The following is a 19390-nucleotide window of genomic DNA, read 5'->3' as shown; positions in this document are numbered from 1 at the left end:
ACCGGCAGCTCTTCAGGTCAAGTCATCCGGAACTTGGTAAAACTTTGCTCAGGTAACACTACCAATATGTGAATAGTATACGCTGCGTGCACAGCCACACAACTGATCTTCCCCCAATAACCTATTAAATCAGACAATTTGTAGACTCCTTCACTATTTAGATGCAGGTGGAATTCTTGGCATCACCTTCTGCTATGATTTAAGTCAAAATCTTCAACAAATACACCAGGAATAAAACATGGCAGACAAAAACTACACTTCAATGTAGAGTTAAGAATGGTTAAACCACACACAGAGCCCTCTAACAAACCAGAAGAGTTTCACGTCAGCCCACCCTTATAGAGCCCAGAATATATGACACAATATCCAGTCACCAGAAAGTGATTCAAGGGCTTCTGTTTAGTCTGAAACCGGCACGGTCATCAACAGTCAGGCATTATGTACAAGAATGGAACAGAACAGCCTTGTGCTCCTTTACACAATTCAATAAATCACATATTGTGCATGTGCTGCGCGAAAAACAATGGCCATCACATCGCTCCAGAAGACAAAGCTGGCAAGAAGGCACATTGACGTGGAAGCCGGGTCAGATGGTAAATCAAGAAGAAGAAGAATTTAAAGAAACTTCCCCTTCTCAAACCCCCACTACAGCACAGCTAAACAATAAAAATCAAATGAATAAAAGAAAACTTATACATTGAGCTACTATTGATAACGGCTAAGACAGTGACCCCAAAAAAGTGCCCCTATCTGCCGCAGTGCCAACCTTCACTTACTGCCAGCCACAGAGACCGACCTGAGCACCAGCCAAAGCCCCCACATGATTGAGAGCTCCCCGCTGAATACCATCACGTTTTTTACGATCAGGGCAGGGTGCAGAGAAAATGGGGCTTGGCATCAGGCACTCGATGAATGGTCAGGGCATAGTTGACGTCCTATGTACCAATGCCTTTGGGTCACAATCGTCACATATTACTGTATGCATGAAGTGGCCTAGACTTTTATAAAACCTTCAGTCACCAACTTTAGTCTCTTTTATAGCTGAAGTATTTCCAAAAAAATAAGTAAATTAGGGAAGTGCTAGTGAAGCAAAGATGCCTAACTTGCAGCACTACAGTAAATGGTTGCCAATCAGCTATTTTTTAGCGGATCATTGGTCATTTAATAGCTTCCTCACACAGGAAGACCATGCTTCAGATGTGCACTTAAGGGTCTGTAATAGAACAGTCAGCGAGTATAGGCTTCCATTATACTCAGAAGGACAGGTCCTGCTTACTTAGAACTACGTGCTGCTGAGCACAATGATCTTTTGGGCAAACCTAAAGATCATTTTACCTGACGAGTGAGCGGTTTCCTTGTTCGTCAGGTGATCGTTAGCTAGTTTAGACTGTATGATTACTGATAACGAACATTTCTAATAATGCTTGTTGAAGGGGATTCCACTTTCATCAAACTACTTATATGCGCATATACTGTAGATCTTTCAAAGAAAAGTCCAGATACACTTTTACATGGTCGGTCCGTTCCTCTGTTACTAAGAAATCAGCATTTTAATTGATATGCAAATGAGGCTGTAGATCTGAAGCCTCTGTCATTCCAGCTCTATCCCACATCCAGTGGTGCCTCCTATTGCTTGACTGAAGGCTCCTTTGCCTGAAGTCACACAGCTAAAAGCTGCCAGTGAAGCAGCAAGAGGCAGCACCGGACCGGGAATAGAGCTGGAGTGACCGAGGCTTCAGATCTACAAATAGATAGTCAGCCTCATAATGCTGATTTCTTAGTAATGGAGGAAGGGACCGGCCATGTAAAGGTGTTGCTGGACTTGTCTTTGAAAGATCTACATGCGCATATCATACATAAAATCCATTGGTTATATTTTTTAATTTCAGAATAACTAAGAGTACACAATATTCTTAGTTATTAGTAGATTACATACATGTAAAATAATGCAGCATTGGAGAAATTATAAAATATACATATACATTATATATATATATATATATATATATATATATATATATATATATATATATATATATATATATATATATATATATATATACACACACACACACACATACATACATACACACATACACAGCATATTCATATAATAAGATATTCAGTACAAGCATTTTGGATTATCCTACCCAGGGCGTTATCCCAGAACTCAGTGTTACAGAGGAGAAAAACAATGAAGTTACATTTTGGCCTCAGGAAAGTTTACGCTTCAGTTTTCACTGCAGAGCAGCATAACCTTATATTATGGACATGGTGACATCACTTGGTATTCGAGAATCATCTATGAGTGAAACCACTCTTATGTTATGGGCAGCCATCAGCGGCACAGCTGTTCTCTAGTTAGGCAAGGCGACATTAGTTTGTTTATTCTGACTAAATGAGGCAGGCAGACCCATGGGTGGCCAGTTCACTAAGTAAAGGCCCTACTAAAGGCAAGGGTCACGTTGTGGGCTTGATGGCCGAATGGCTCTATCCTACAACTTTGCCAAATGTATACAAATATTGGAATTCTTTTTAAGCTATGAGGGATTCTGTGAGAATAGGAGATGGGTCAATGCCACTGATCGGGAACAGGTAGTGTGTTTATCTTCTTGCCATGGTTTTTTCTCCAGGAAAAGCAAATCTTATCCTATATTTAACTAAAGAACTAAAGAAAAGGTTCCTAATCAGAATATTCTTATATATGCTCTATATGAAGAACTGGGGAATGGCCTATATAGCTGCTCCCTAATAAATTATTTTAAGATTTAAGAATTTGTACTTTATTTTTAACATTTACTACTTGTAGGAAAGTGAACATTTCAATAGTAAGTGGCCTGATTGGCTGATATTACTTTTTGGGGTTACTACGGAGTATAATTAATACACAACATAACTTTAGCATTTATGAATCTGATACATGCAAGATTTTAATACAAAAGAATCCATTATATGATTGAAGAAATAACATTTTTATGTTACCACTGAGCCTTTGTGTATACAAAAACATCACGACCAAATTTTGGCAGTATATTGCTCTAGCCGGGGAGTTAAGCCCCACATACACTTTAGATGGTTCGGATGATTGTTCGGCCAGCAACTATCGGCTTACAACTATCTTACCCAACTCTCGCAACAAGGAAGCGCTAGTTCTGCTCTCTATGAGAGAGCTGCTGCTAGACATTTCAGGCAGTGGACTATCTCTTAGTGAACAAAAAGATCGTCAGTCCAAAATTAGACATGTCGTATCCTTATCCCCTCCAACATCATTTGTTGTGGGTCCATCATACACATTAGACTGTCCGCCGAACCTGATAATATCAGGGTGTCTTTACCCTGGACTCTTCAGCTTCTACAATATTCAATTTATTTAACTTAGAATAAAACCGATGTACAGAAACACTTCGGTAAGTAAAGGCACCCTGATGACTTTTTTTTAATCAAAAAAGTGAAAAAAAACATTCCATCACAACAAGGTATACTCCAATCAGGATGGTCCCCAATTCTAACATCTCATCTATGTGCCAACCTTTCCTCAAAAGAGATGGGGGGCCGAGCAAGACCTGCCTATGGAAATCTGAGTAGATAAGGTGCCCAATGCCCAGTAGTGATGAGCGAACGAGCTTGGCTAAGGCGTTATCCAAGCGTGCTCGGGTGCTAACTAAGTGTCTTTAGCTTGCTCAAAAAATATGTTCAAGTCCACGTGGCTGCATGTCTCGCAGCTGTTCGACAGCCACAACACATGGAGGGACTGCCTGTTTGACATGTAATCCCTCCAAGTGTTGCGGCTATCAAACAGCCGCGAGGCATGCTACGGGGACTCATGCATACTATTTGAGCACGCCGAAGTCACTTGGCTGCCGATCATGAATGAGCAATTCCCTCCTTCATTGGGTGAAGTATAAAAATGATCGTTCATGTTGGCATCTCATCCTGTGTAAAGAGGACCTGTGCTGCCAAAACAAAGGCAGCCTATGCGCACTGAACGACCTCTCACAGATCATTCAGTGGGCATCATTTAGCGCAGTATGCCAGGGTGAGTAGGCTTACTGCAGTTCGGTAAATATTTACCAATTTGTGGTCGTTTAGTGCCATCAGCCCGTACGTGGGATTGGACATTTAGTGACTGATGTACATCTCTGCTTGTTGGCCTGTGTAAGCAGGCCACTAAGGGAATACTAAACAATGTGTATATGAGTCGGTCAGTGCTCATTAATGGTTTATTGAAATCGACATGTCTAAATGTCCCATTACTCCTGCACTACTTAAAGTTCTCAAATTTAGCAATTAGGCTGCCATCACACTAGCAGTATTTGGTCAGTATTTTACATCAGTATTTGTAAGCCAAAACCAGGAGTGGAACAATTAGAGGAAAAGTATAATAGAAACATATGCACCACTTCTGCATTTATCACCCACTCCTGGTTTTGGCTTACAAATACTGATGTAAATTACAGACCAAATACTGCTAGTGTGACGGCAGCCTTATAAGAGAGTCCATAATCGAAGAACCCCTTCTTCACTATTAGCTACCCACATCCAGCTAGGAGGCCAAAACCAATACCCTCTTATATCTTCTCATCTGAGTGACTTTGAAAAACGAGTGACTATAAGAATGTTATCTGTCGCTTTATATGTATGACTAATGGTGATGGATCAGGTTAGATGCCAATACATTTCGTAACTCCAAGTAACTGCTGTCGGAGTAGCCAGGTGAGGTGTACATCTCCTCTACGTATGTTAATGCCCTCTCTTTTGGAGTAGAGCTAAAACATCAAAGTGATTAAGAACGTCAGAGTCTGGAGCTTGGCAAGTCGTAAATCTGGAAGAAAAAACTGTGTTCTCCATGGAGTTGGCAACAAAAGGGCACTGGATCAGCTGTGTAAACCCACCTACACGTTTATTTTGGAAGTCTAACAAGTAAGGCTCCTTGAAAAGAAACAGAGGGCACTTTCATCGGGCAATACATGGATCTCTGAATTGTTCCTTTTGTTAAGAAGACATTACCTGAGACGGAGACATCATGCCAATCGGGTCAGTAACAAATTCAGAAAGCGTAGCCATCTTGGGGCAGCAGGATGGATCTTGTCACACGTTGTCAGTCAAATTAGGTCAAATCTCAGTCATACTGGCAGGAAACTGTAGAAAAAGCACAAATAGAATGACTTATTCACTTGGAAGGCACAATGAGCTTTGCTTGGTGAAGTAATGGCACTTTGCTAAAACAGGAAAAACTGCTTTCCAGAAACCTGTCAGTTTTTGAGGTGTAAAAGCTCTAAGAAGAATATCAAACCTAAAAAAAGCAAAATGGAAAGAATACAGCTGTTAGTCTCCACAGGCGGCTCTCAGTCTCTCCAGCGATCAGCTGATTGTCAAGCGTCAATCCCTGGCCATCAGCGGTTACCACCGGGGGAGATTTATGATCTTATGTAATGCACGGCCATGCAGGGGCTTACACAGCGAGTGACACTTCTTGTTTCGATGGCTCTCTATATGATCAATGGGGCATAAGGACTGGTGTTGTCCAGTCTGGATATTTAATGGGTCGGTGTCAGCGGCCTCTACACATTAGCTGGAGCTGCACAATGACACGCCTTCAATATGTCCAAATCTAGCTGCCACTGGAGATTATAACATGGGTGGGAGTGCAGGGTGTCGGACCGCCACCATTCCGATATTGATGACCATCATTGCCAAATGACTGGTGTATAATTTCCGAGTACCCGTAAAGTCCCTTTCTGGACAAGCAGGGCTCAGACAGCACGGATTCTACTTTTGGATGCGTAAAACCTGCTTAATCTGTCAATATCCCAGATATGAACCAAGAACAGGAGAGATAGGGATCTATCCCTGCTTACTGTTTTGTGAGGGGGCGTTCACTGAATCTGGTTATTATCCGCTAGGACAAGGCAGCTATTTATCAAGACACTCATTGATGTGTCCGATATTTATCTCTCCAGGGAGCAGCTGCTTTATATTCCCCAAGAAGAAAATAGAGCTGACCTATCAGTAGGATATTTCACATTGGCCTGCGACTCCGACACCTAGATGTGAACACACTTGAAGCTGTCCATACAATGGGGCAGATATATTAGGACTGGTATACTGCCCTAATGTGTGCCAGTTACCGACTAGGATGTCCTACGTCCTCCAACAAGACTGACGCCAGGTGGGGGATAAGCTACTGAACTACGCCGCGCACAAGCACCAGAGATTTGTCATATCATGTGGATATGTACAGATTATAAAAAAAAATAAACATCCACCACCCCATAACAAACAAACATTAATAATAATTAGTGGTAAGCGAGCATGCTGGGATAAGGAGTGATCCGAGCATGCTCGTGTGCTAATCAAGTATCTTTGGTGTGCTCGAATACTATGTTTGAGCCCAGCAGAAGTTTGCTACGCAATCCATGAATGTGTTGGGACTTGAACATATTATTTGAGCACGCTGAAGATACTCAGCACCTGAGCATGATCAGATAACACCTTATCCGAGGACGCTCGCTTATCACTAATAACGTGTAATGTGAATGCCTGCATTTGAAATTGAAGGTGCAGATGTGATCCCCAAAGCTGAACCTACACAGTACCCACTGATGGGGTGATCCAGAGGCCATTCCTGCATCTGGCATGTACAAGACCTGGGCAGTGGATATAACATCTGTACGTGACAGCTTTGTAGCAAAATCCTCTGTGGCTGAAAAATGGGACAAACATCTGGATAGGGTTTTCCCGGCATGTCCATGGAGTTTTACAACCCCATTCTGATGTATGGAATAGTTGCGGAATTTTTCTAAAACATGCCTGATGTGTGTGACCATTGTCTCAGTGTAAGGCCTCATTCAGACGTGAGGGTTTTTTTGGCATCTGAAAAATCATGCAGATTTACATCAGAGCTTGGTTCGAGCTTCATCGATTTTTTTTCACACTGATGAGAAAAATAAATGTTTCTCGGACCCCCATAGTCAGACTGTGATCAGTATCAGACATGTCTTCATGATTTGGAGGGAAACATCCGACACGTGAACAGCCCATAGACCACCATAGGTACGGGTGATATCGGTGAACAACATGAACAGCACTAGTGAACAAGTCTCGTTCACACAATCAGATTTTCGATCTGAATACGGTCCATGAAAAAAAACAAAACAGATCAATGTTATTCAGTGGGGCAATGCAGATGAGTGATTTTTTTCCTCTGACCAAATCTACAAGTGGGGAAGAAAAAAAAAAAAAAAAAATCACAGCTTCTTCTGTAAATTGGATAATGCTCACCCATTAAAGTCTATGGGTGTGTAAAAAATCTAGGCTACCATAGGGAACCACAGTAGGGCATCCGACCTTTATGGGTCTGTAACATAGGAAACTGGGAATGGTCCGGTAAATGATTAATAGCTGCTGTAAAAAAAATGGATCACAAGTGAGGAAAAAATAATAATCAGCGTTTTCTGGATGAATGATTCTTAATACGCTGGTGTGAAACTTCCCTCGGAGCGCAATAATCAGGGGAATACACTGCGGAATTGGTGGTTATTTCTGAAACTTTTCCACATTCACCACAAGCCTATGCTGATGCAAATTTTGCATCGCAAAGGCAAAGTCTATGGCAACTGGGCACAAACACGACACATCGGGGGATTTAAAAAACAATCCATGGGTCGATTCACGCTAGGAAAGCTGGCGGAAAGTGTAGATGGCATTTGTAAACCATCACTGAGCTTGTTAGTTCCGCATGGGATTCCTGCACTGTCCACCCTAGGAAATGGCGGAATCGGATCGTTTTTAATTAGTTTGTGTGTGTGGATGGAAATCGCAAAATGCAATACATTTATGAAATCTCATCCACACAGTGGATTTTAACGAATGCAGCATTCCAGTTGTTTCAGAGATTTTACACATATAATTAATACATCTTCTTACTAGAGAGCAGCAGGTGAGAACACTTACTAGTAACCCAGAAGACTAAAGTAATGCGAAGTATTATCTAACAGTGGTCACAACATATTGTATAAACACTGGCTTACTATATAATAATAATACAGCAGACCCCAACTCCAGAGCCCCCAATCCCAGGGCTGCCCCGCTCTGCTACATACCACAGGAGCGCATATCCCGATGTCCAGCCTCGGAGTCCAGCTCATGCCAAAGCGCGCAGGGCAGCCCGGCTTCCATCCAAGTCGGGACCGGACTCATATCAGATTCAGGACATTAGGACAGTGGAACAGTAGCGTGCCGGCAGTGCGAGCTCCGGAGCCAGCGGGGACCATGACTCGGGCTCCCGGCGAGCTCAGCACTGCACACCGGCGAGCTCAGCACTACACACCGGCGAGCTCAGCACTACACAAGCTCACACGCTGCACCGGAGGCGCGGCAGCCGGCGAGCCTCTGCACACTGACCAATGGGGAGCCTGCTCACTGGGCGGCGCACACTCGGCTGCGGTCAGCTGGAAGCAAGAGGGAAAGTGCGAGCTGAGGGCCACATGCCTGGAGCCACAGACGAGCTAGCCATAAAGCAGGCAGCTATGTGGCATCTATCCTTCTACGGCTCTCACAGCCATCATGTGTAACTGGGGGCAGCACGGCCACGTCTAGTAGCGCCTCTCTCTGTGTTACCTGCCCAAGTGGGCTTTGTATACAACAGGTAGTAATGGCCGACTCTATAACAGCTTTTAAAAAAAAGGTTGGATGATTACACATATCATATAGAGTCGGCCATTACCACCGCTCTCTCTCCCCATCTCTCTCCCTCTCACCCCATCTCTCTGTCTCCCATCTGTCGCTCTCCCCCTCTCTCTCCCTGTCTCCCCATCTATCCTAATCTCTCTGTCCCCCAGCTGTCGCTCTCCCCATCTCTCCCCCTCTCTCTTGCTCTCTCCCCATCTCTGTCTCCCATCTGTCGATCTCTCCCTGTCTCCCCCTCTCTCTCCCTGTCTCCCCATCTATCCCAATCTCTCTCTCTCCCATTTGTCGCTCTCCCCATCTCTCCCTGTCTCCCCCTCTCTCTTGCTCTCTCCCCATCTCTCTGTTTCCCATCTGTCACTCTCCCCATCTCTCCCTCCCCATCTCTCCCTGTCTCCCCTTCTCTCTTGCTCTCTCCCCATCTCTCTGTTTCCCATCTGTCGCTCTCCCCATCTCTCTCCGTCTCACCCCATCTCTCTGTCTCCCATCTGTCGCTCTCCCCCATCTCTCCCTGTCTCCCCCTCTCCCTCCCTGTCTCCCCATCTATCCCAATCTCTCTGTCTCCGATCTGTCGCTCTCACCCATCTCTCCCTGTCTCCCCCTCTCTCTTGCTCTCTCACCATCTCTCTGTCTCCCATCTGTCGATCTCTCCCTGTCTCCCCATCTATTCCAATCTCTCTGTCTCCCATTTGTCGCTCTCCCCCATCTCTCCCTGTCTCCCCCTCTCTCTTGCTCTCTCCCCATCTCTCCCTCCCCCATCTCTCCCTGTCTCCCCCTCTCTCTTGCTCTCTCACCATCTCTCTGTCTCCCATCTGTTGATCTCTCCCTGTCCCCCCATCTATCCCAATCTCTCTGTCTCCCATTTGTCGCTCTCCCCCATCTCTCCCTGTCTCTCCCTCTCTCTTGCTCTCTCCCCATCTCTCTGTTTCCCATCTGTCACTCTCCCCATCTCTCCCTCCCCATCTCTCCCTGTCTCCCCCTCTCTTGCTCTCTCCCCATCTCTCTCCCATTTGTCGCTCTCCCCCATCTCTCCCTGTCTCCCACTCTCTCTTGCTCTCTCCCCATCTCTGTTTCCCATCTGTCGCTCTCCCCATCTCTCCCTCCCCCATCTCTCCCTGTCTCCCCCTCTCTCTTGCTCTCTCCCCATCTCACGCAGCATTTTTTATCTGCATCAGCTTACGCATGACGGCAAAAAAATGCTGCGTTTGCATACATTTGTATGCGTTTTTTGCATGCATTTGCGCTTTTTATTTCCAGGAGGGCGTGTCTAATCAGTTCCTGGACATGCGCAGAAGTAACGCATGCGTATGCATGTGTTCCCATAGACAGTAATGCGTTTTTTTAACACACTCATCCGCATGCGCATATTTGACAGAAATTCGCCACCTCAAAAATTGCAACATGGTGCATTAGCTGCTCCCCGCCGCACAGCGCGAAAAGACGCATGAGTAATCAAACGCAGGCGAACGCATGTACCTGCGTCCACAATGTAAAAGATATGAAATCAAAACACGTGCGGATGTATTCGTCAGAAACGCTGGGGACACAACCGCAAATGTGAAACCGGCCTAATAGATGCATGTCCATGTCAAACCAAGTGGGCATAAATGTGGGATGGGGGAGGGTACATCTTACCACAAGTGGCAAGGCTCAGGCTGGCAAAGATAAACCAGAAGGCAGGACCCTGACGCTTGTTTCACATGTAAAATACTGTGTGTGAAAATTATTACATGAAAGGGAATCTGTCACCCCATGGATGATTTTCATCTATTACTATGGGCATACACTGTGTCGGACTGGGGTGCCAAGGGCCCACCAATAACATTGACTTTGGGGGGCCCACTTTTCATCTGCATGCGAATATTACACTACCCTCGTTCACAAATGTACCTATATCTCTATATAATAATAAACTGGGTAGCGTGGCTAATGAATGATGAGATGCTGCTTTTTTCTCTACAGAGTGAATCAAGTGAATTATGCCAAGTACTGCCCATACAGTGGTGTTGGGGGGCCCAGATCTACACAGGGGCCCACCGGGGGATTCCCCGGTTACCCTACAGGCCAGTCCGAGCGTGGGCATACAGGTAATAGAATTGTTAAACCAGTCTTACCAGTATGCCTCATAGCTGCGGTATAGATCTTTAGAAACTAATTTATAATCTTGTATGTTAATGATTTCTTCCAGGCTGCCCCCTGACTTCATTATAATGGTACCCCACTACCATCAGCGTCACACTGACCTATTCGGCGCAGTAATCCTGCGCATGCGCCATTCACGCAGTTACGCGAACCCTGTCCGCCCTGCTATGGGCAGTGTCTGCGTTGGTCTTCTGCTCAGGCCCCATATAATGCTCCATACAGTATATGATGGGCCCCATATATTGCTCCATATATCATGGGCCCCATATAATGATCCATACAAAATGGGCTCCATATAATTTTCCATTATATGATGGGCCCCATATAATGCTCCTTACTTGCATTTTGTGGGAGAAGTGCAGAGACTGAAAACCAGCAATTCTGGTGTTACGATTTTTAACTATTTTTGACCTGTAACCTATGTGGTAAATAATTTTACATTTTGAGAGCTCAGACTTTCACGGATATGACAAAACGAAAGATAAATATATATATATATATATATATATATATATATATATATATATATACCGTATATACTCGAGTATAAGCCGACAAGAGTATAAGCCGACCCCCCTAATTTTGCCACAAAAAACTGGGAAAACTTAATGACTCGAGTATAAGCCTAGGGTGGAAAATGCAGCAGTTACCGGTAAATGTCAAAAGTAAAAATAGATACCAATAAAAGTAAAATTAATTGAGACATCAGTAGGTTAAGTATTTTTGAATATCCATATTGAATCAGGAGCTCCATATAATGCTCCATAAAGTTTATGATGGCCCCATAAGATGCTCCATATTAAAATATGCCCCATACAATGCTGCATAAAGGTTAATAAAGGCCCCATAAGATGCTCCATAGAGACATTTGCCCCATATAGTGCTGCACAAATGTTATGGCCCCATAAGATACTCCATACAGACATTTGCCCCATATAATGCTGCACAAACGTTGATTATGGCCCCATAAGATGCTCCATACAGACACTTGCCCCATTATAGTGCTGCACAAACGTTGATTATGGCCCCATAAGATGCTCCATACAGACACTTGCCCCATATAGTGCTGCGCAAACGTTGATTATGGCCCCATACAGACACTTCCCTCATATAGTGCTGCACAAACGTTGATTATGGCCCCATTAGATGCTCCATACAGACACTTGCCCCATATAGTACTGCACAAATGTTGATTATGGCCCCATAAGATGCCCCATACAGACACTTGCCCCATATAGTGCTGCACAAACGTTATGGCCCCATATGATGCTCCATACAGACACTTGCCCGATTTACTGTTGCTGCGATAAAAAAAAATCACTCACCTCTCCGTCGCTCAGGCCCCTGGCACTTTCAATATTCATCTGACTTCGTTCCGGCGCTGCTCCATCTTCAGCGTCTTCTGCACTGACTTTCAGGCAGAGGGTGCGCACTAACCACGTCACCGCGCCCTCTGACCTGAGCGTCACTGCAGAAGACGCTGAAGACGGAGCGGCGCCCGGAACGAGGGGCAGGTGAATATCGCGCAGCACAGCGCCCCCCTCCCCGTTATACTCACCTGCTCCTTGCGCTGTGCAGTCCCTGCTTCCCTCTACTGTAACTGTACTGAGCGGTCACCGTTACCGCTCATTACAGTAATGAATATGCGGCTCCACCCCTATGGGAGGTGGAGCCGCATATTCATTACTGTAATGAGCGGTACCATGTGACCTCTCAGTACAGGAAGAAGCCGGGGATCCAGGGACCACGCCTGGAGCAGGTGAGTATAATTAGACAGCCCCCACTCCCCCTCCCCTGCCGACCTGTTGTGAATTTGCTTTTTGCTCCCTCTAGTGGTTACTAGTTTTTTGACTCTGGTTTTTCTGTCATTCCTTTTATCCGCACCTGGGTCGTTAGTTAGGGGTGTTGCTATATAAGCTCCCTGGACCTTCAGTTCAATGCCTGGCAACGTAGTTATCAGAGCTAGTCTGCTGTGCTCTTGTCTACTGATCCTGGTTCCAGTTATATCAGCTAAGTCTGCCTTTTGCTTTTTGCTATTTGTTTTGGTTTTGTATTTTTGTCCAGCTTGTTCCAAATCTATATCCTGACCTTTGCTGGAAGCTCTAGGGGGCTGGTGTTCTCCCCCCGGACCGTTAGACGGTTCGGGGGTTCTTGAATTTCCAGTGTGGATTTTGATAGGGTTTTTGTTGACCATATAAGTTACCTTTCTTTATTCTGCTATCAGTAAGCGGGCCTCTCTGTGCTAAACCTGGTTCATTTCTGTGTTTGTCATTTCCTCTTACCTCACCGTCATTATTTGTGGGGGGCTTCTATCCAGCTTTGGGGTTCCCTTCTCTGGAGGCAAGAAAGGTCTTTGTTTTCCTCTACTAGGGGTAGCTAGATTCTCCGGCTGGCGCGTGTCATCTAGAATCAACGTAGGAATGATCCCCGGCTACTTCTAGTGTTGGCGTTAGGAGTAGATATATGGTCAACCCAGTTACCACTGCCCTATGAGCTGGATTTTTGTATTCTGCAGACTTCCACGTTCCTCTGAGACCCTCGCCATTGGGGTCATAACAGTTTGCCAGGCCAGTATTAAATGTTTAATGCATTGCAGAAGAGGGATTATAAGAAAGAAGATTCTGAGTTTTTTTTTTTTTTTTTCTTTTTCCCCTTTACCTCAGAGTGGCTATGCTTGCTGCAGACATGAATGTCCAGACCTTGATTACAAGTGTGGACCAGCTGGCTACTCGTGTGCAGGGCATACAAGACTATGTTATCAAAAATCCTAGGTCAGAACCTAAAATACCGATTCCTGAACTGTTTTCCGGAGACAGGTTTAAGTTTAGGAATTTCGTGAATAATTGTAAATTGTTTTTGTCCCTGAGACCCTGTTCATCTGGAGATTCTGCTCAGCAAGTAAAAATTGTTATTTCGTTCTTACGGGGCGACCCTCAGGATTGGGCTTTTTCGCTGGCGCCAGGAGATCCGGCATTGGCTGATCTTGATGCGTTTTTTCTGGCGCTCGGTTTACTTTATGAGGAACCCAATCTTGAGATTCAGGCAGAAAAGGCCTTGCTGGCTATGTCTCAGGGGCAGGACGAGGCTGAAGTGTATTGCCAAAAATTTCGGAAATGGTCCGTGCTGACACATTGGAACGAGTGTGCACTGGCCGCTAATTTTAGAAATGGCCTTTCTGAAGCCATTAAGAATGTTATGGTGGGTTTTCCCATTCCCACAGGTCTGAATGATACTATGGCATTGGCTATTCAAATTGACCGGCGGTTGCGGGAGCGCAAAACCGCAAATTCCCTCATGGTGTTGTCTGAACAGACACCTGATTTAATGCAATGTGATAGAATCCTGACTAGAAATGAGCGGAAAATTCATAGACGCCGGAATGGCTTGTGCTACTACTGTGGTGATTCTACACATGTTATCTCAGCATGCTCTAAACGTATAGCTAAGGTTGTTAGTCCTGTCACCGTTGGTAATTTGCAACCTAAATTTATTCTGTCTGTAACTTTGATTTGCTCACTGTCATCTTATCCTGTCATGGCGTTTGTAGATTCAGGTGCTGCCCTGAGTCTCATGGATCTCTCATTTGCTAAGCGCTGTGGTTTTACTCTTGAACCATTAGAAAATCCTATTCCTCTTAGGGGTATTGATGCTACACCATTGGCAGCAAATAAACCGCAGTATTGGACACAGGTTACCATGTGCATGACTCCTGAACACCGCGAGGTGATACGTTTCCTGGTTTTGCATAAAATGCATGATTTGGTTGTTTTGGGGCTGCCATGGTTACAGACCCATAATCCAGTCCTGGACTGGAAGGCTATGTCAGTCTCAAGTTGGGGCTGTCGTGGTATTCATGGGGATTCCCTGCCTGTGTCTATTGCTTCTTCTACGCCTTCGGAAGTTCCGGAGTATTTGTCTGATTATCAGGATGTCTTCAGTGAGTCTGAGTCCAGTGCACTGCCTCCTCATAGGGACTGTGACTGTGCTATAGATTTGATCCCGGGCAGTAAATTTCCTAAGGGAAGACTGTTTAATCTGTCGGTACCTGAACATACCGCTATGCGTTCATATATCAAGGAGTCTCTGGAGAAAGGACATATTCGTCCGTCTTCTTCCCCTCTTGGTGCGGGATTCTTTTTTGTGGCAAAAAAGGACGGATCTTTGAGACCTTGTATTGATTATCGGCTTTTGAATAAGATCACTGTCAAATTTCAGTATCCTTTACCGCTGTTGTCTGACTTGTTTGCCCGGATTAAGGGTGCCAAGTGGTTCACCAAGATAGACCTTCGTGGTGCGTACAACCTTGTGCGCATTAAGCAAGGTGATGAATGGAAAACCGCATTCAATACGCCCGAAGGTCATTTTGAGTACTTAGTGATGCCTTTTGGGCTCTCCAATGCGCCTTCAGTTTTTCAGTCCTTTATGCATGACATTTTCCGGAAGTATCTGGATAAATTTTTGATTGTTTATCTGGATGATATTTTGGTTTTTTCTGATAATTGGGATTCGCATGTGGAGCAGGTCAGGTTGGTCTTTAAAATTTTGCGTGAAAATTCTTTGTTTGTCAAGGGCTCAAAGTGTCTCTTTGGTGTACAGAAGGTTCCCTTTTTGGGGTTCATTTTTTCCCCTTCTGCTGTGGAGATGGACCCAGTCAAGGTCCGAGCTATTCTTGATTGGACTCAGCCCTCGTCAGTTAAGAGTCTTCAGAAGTTCTTGGGCTTCGCTAACTTCTACCGTCGTTTTATCGCTAATTTTTCTAGCATTGTGAAACCTTTGACGGATATGACCAAGAAGGGCTCCGATGTAGCTAACTGGGCTCCTGCTGCCGTGGAGGCTTTTCAGGAGTTGAAACGCCGGTTTACTTCGGCGCCTGTTTTGTGCCAGCCTGACGTCTCACTTCCCTTTCAGGTTGAGGTGGATGCTTCGGAGATTGGGGCAGGGGCCGTTTTGTCGCAGAGAGGCCCTGGTTGCTCTGTTATGAAACCTTGTGCCTTTTTCTCTAGGAAGTTTTCGCCTGCCGAGCGAAATTATGATGTGGGCAATCGGGAGTTGTTGGCCATGAAATGGGCATTTGAGGAGTGGCGTCATTGGCTCGAGGGTGCTAAGCATCGTGTGGTGGTCTTGACTGATCACAAAAATCTGATGTATCTCGAGTCTGCTAAACGCCTTAATCCGAGACAGGCCCGCTGGTCATTGTTTTTCTCCCGCTTTGATTTTGTTGTCTCGTATTTACCAGGTTCAAAGAATGTGAAGGCCGATGCTCTTTCTAGGAGCTTTGTGCCTGATGCTCCTGGAGTCACTGATCCTGTTGGTATTCTTAAAGATGGAGTTATCTTGTCAGCTATTTCTCCGGATCTGCGACGTGTGTTGCAGAAATTTCAGGCTGATAGGCCTGAGTCTTGTCCACCTGACAGACTGTTTGTCCCGGATAAGTGGACCAGCAGAGTCATTTCCGAGGTTCATTCCTCGGTGTTGGCAGGTCACCCGGGAATTTTTGGCACCAGAGATCTGGTGGCCAGGTCCTTTTGGTGGCCTTCCTTGTCAAGGGATGTGCGGTCATTTGTGCAGTCCTGTGGGACTTGTGCTCGAGCTAAGCCTTGCTGTTCTCGTGCCAGCGGTTTGCTCTTGCCCTTGCCTGTCCCGAAGAGACCTTGGACACATATCTCCATGGATTTCATTTCTGATCTTCCGCTATCTCAGGGCATGTCCGTTATCTGGGTGATATGTGATCGCTTCTCCAAGATGGTCCATTTGGTTCCTTTGCCTAAGCTGCCTTCCTCTTCCGATCTGGTTCCTGTGTTTTTCCAGAACGTGGTTCGTTTGCACGGCATCCCTGAGAATATTGTGTCAGACAGAGGATCCCAGTTCGTTTCCAGGTTCTGGCGATCCTTTTGTAGTAGGATGGGCATTGATTTGTCGTTTTCGTCTGCTTTCCATCCTCAGACTAATGGACAGACGGAGCGAACCAATCAGACTTTGGAGGCTTATTTGAGGTGTTTTGTCTCTGCGGATCAGGACGATTGGGTGACATTCTTGCCGTTGGCTGAGTTTGCCCTTAATAATCGGGCTAGTTCCGCCACCTTGGTTTCGCCTTTTTTCTGCAACTCTGGTTTCCATCCTCGCTTTTCTTCGGGTCATGTGGAGCCTTCTGACTGTCCTGGGGTGGATTCTGTGGTGGATAGGTTGCAGCAGATCTGGAATCATGTGGTGGACAACTTGAAGTTGTCACAGGAGAAGGCTCAGCGCTTTGCCAACCGCCGTCGCGGTGTGGGTCCCCGACTACGCGTTGGGGATTTGGTATGGCTTTCTTCCCGCTTTGTTCCTATGAAGGTCTCCTCTCCCAAATTTAAACCTCGTTTTATTGGGCCTTACAAGATATTGGAAATCCTTAATCCTGTATCTTTTCGTCTGGATCTTCCTGTGTCGTTTGCTATTCACAATGTATTTCATAGGTCCTTGTTGCGGCGGTACATTGTGCCTGTAGTTCCTTCTGCTGAGCCTCCTGCTCCGGTGTTGGTTGAGGGCGAGTTGGAGTACGTGGTGGAGAAGATCTTGGATTCTCGCCTCTCCAGGCGGAGGCTTCAGTACCTGGTCAAGTGGAAGGGCTATGGTCAGGAGGATAATTCCTGGGTGGTCGCCTCTGATGTTCATGCGGCCGATTTAGTTCGTGCCTTTCATGCCGCTCATCCTGATCGCCCTGGTGGTCGTGGTGAGGGTTCGGTGACCCCTCACTAAGGGGGGGGTACTGTTGTGAATTTGCTTTTTGCTCCCTCTAGTGGTTACTAGTTTTTTGACTCTGGTTTTTCTGTCATTCCTTTTATCCGCACCTGGGTCGTTAGTTAGGGGTGTTGCTATATAAGCTCCCTGGACCTTCAGTTCAATGCCTGGCAACGTAGTTATCAGAGCTAGTCTGCTGTGCTCTTGTCTACTGATCCTGGTTCCAGTTATATCAGCTAAGTCTGCCTTTTGCTTTTTGCTATTTGTTTTGGTTTTGTATTTTTGTCCAGCTTGTTCCAAATCTATATCCTGACCTTTGCTGGAAGCTCTAGGGGGCTGGTGTTCTCCCCCCGGACCGTTAGACGGTTCGGGGGTTCTTGAATTTCCAGTGTGGATTTTGATAGGGTTTTTGTTGACCATATAAGTTACCTTTCTTTATTCTGCTATCAGTAAGCGGGCCTCTCTGTGCTAAACCTGGTTCATTTCTGTGTTTGTCATTTCCTCTTACCTCACCGTCATTATTTGTGGGGGGCTTCTATCCAGCTTTGGGGTTCCCTTCTCTGGAGGCAAGAAAGGTCTTTGTTTTCCTCTACTAGGGGTAGCTAGATTCTCCGGCTGGCGCGTGTCATCTAGAATCAACGTAGGAATGATCCCCGGCTACTTCTAGTGTTGGCGTTAGGAGTAGATATATGGTCAACCCAGTTACCACTGCCCTATGAGCTGGATTTTTGTATTCTGCAGACTTCCACGTTCCTCTGAGACCCTCGCCATTGGGGTCATAACACCGACCCCCGCGTATGACTCGAGTATAAGCCAAGAGGGGGACTTAAAAATGGGCTGAAAATCTCGGCTTATACTCGAGTATATACGGTATATATATATATATATATATATATATATATATATATATATATATATATATATATACTGTATATATATATATATATATATATATATTTCATTGTTATTGAATCTTGAAAAAATAGATGTTTTTCTGTTTTAAATCTCAATTTGTTTCTTTTCGTCCCCCTATAAATTGTAGCTACAGGTCCTTCTCAAAAAATTAGCATATAGTGTTAAATTTCATTATTTACCATAATGTAATGATTACAATTAAACTTTCATATATTATAGATTCATTATCCACCAACTGAAATTTGTCAGGTCTTTTATTGTTTTAATACTGATGATTTTGGCCTACAACTCCTGATAACCCAAAAAACCTGTCTCAATAAATTAGCATATCAAGAAAAGGTTCTCTAAACGACCTATTACCCTAATCTTCTGAATCAACTAATTAACTCTAAACACATGCAAAAGATACCTGAGGCTTTTAAAAACTCCCTGCCTGGTTCATTACTCAAAGCCCCCATCATGGGTAAGACTAGCGACCTGACAGATGTCAAGAAGGCCATCATTGACACCCTCAAGCAAGAGGGTAAGACCCAGAAAGAAATTTCTCAACAAATAGGCTGTTCCCAGAGTGCTGTATCAAGGCACCTCAATGGTAAGTCTGTTGGAAGGAAACAATGTGGCAGAAAACGCTGTACAACGAGAAGAGGTGACCGGACCCTGAGGAAGATTGTGGAGAAGGACCGATTCCAGACCTTGGGGAACCTGAGGAAGCAGTGGACTGAGTCTGGTGTGGAAACATCCAGAGCCACCGTGCACAGACGTGTGCAGGAAATGGGCTACAGGTGCCGCATTCCCCAGGTAAAGCCACTTTTGAACCATAAACAGCGGCAGAAGCGCCTGACCTGGTACTTTTTTCTGATGAAAGCAAATTTTGCATGTCATTCGGAAATCAAGGTGCCAGAGTCTGGAGGAAGACTGGGGAGAAGGAAAT

The 19390-nt window shown here is 45.1% G+C and overlaps 1 protein-coding gene across 3 annotated transcripts in view; it reads right to left on the bottom strand.

Annotated features, from left to right (window-relative positions):
• LPAR1 (lysophosphatidic acid receptor 1) overlaps positions 1-19390 on the bottom strand; it is a 163337-nt gene that overhangs the window by 48578 nt on the left and 95369 nt on the right. For 2 of the 3 annotated variants that reach the window (XM_077250441.1, XM_077250457.1), the window contains one exon: positions 5008-5139. In XM_077250441.1, coding sequence (XP_077106556.1) covers positions 5008-5064 — 57 coding nt within the window. In that variant the 5' untranslated portion in view covers positions 5065-5139. Of the gene's footprint in view, positions 1-5007; positions 5140-8102; positions 8487-19390 lie in introns of those variants that run through there. The other variant, XM_077250450.1, reaches the window with a different exon arrangement.

This window comes from Ranitomeya variabilis, chromosome 1, assembly GCF_051348905.1.
Source record: "Ranitomeya variabilis isolate aRanVar5 chromosome 1, aRanVar5.hap1, whole genome shotgun sequence".
NCBI classification, from domain to species: domain Eukaryota; kingdom Metazoa; phylum Chordata; class Amphibia; order Anura; family Dendrobatidae; genus Ranitomeya; species Ranitomeya variabilis.
The sequence above is the reverse complement of the archived record's forward strand: the minus strand, read 5'-3'. Positions and strand labels throughout refer to the sequence as shown.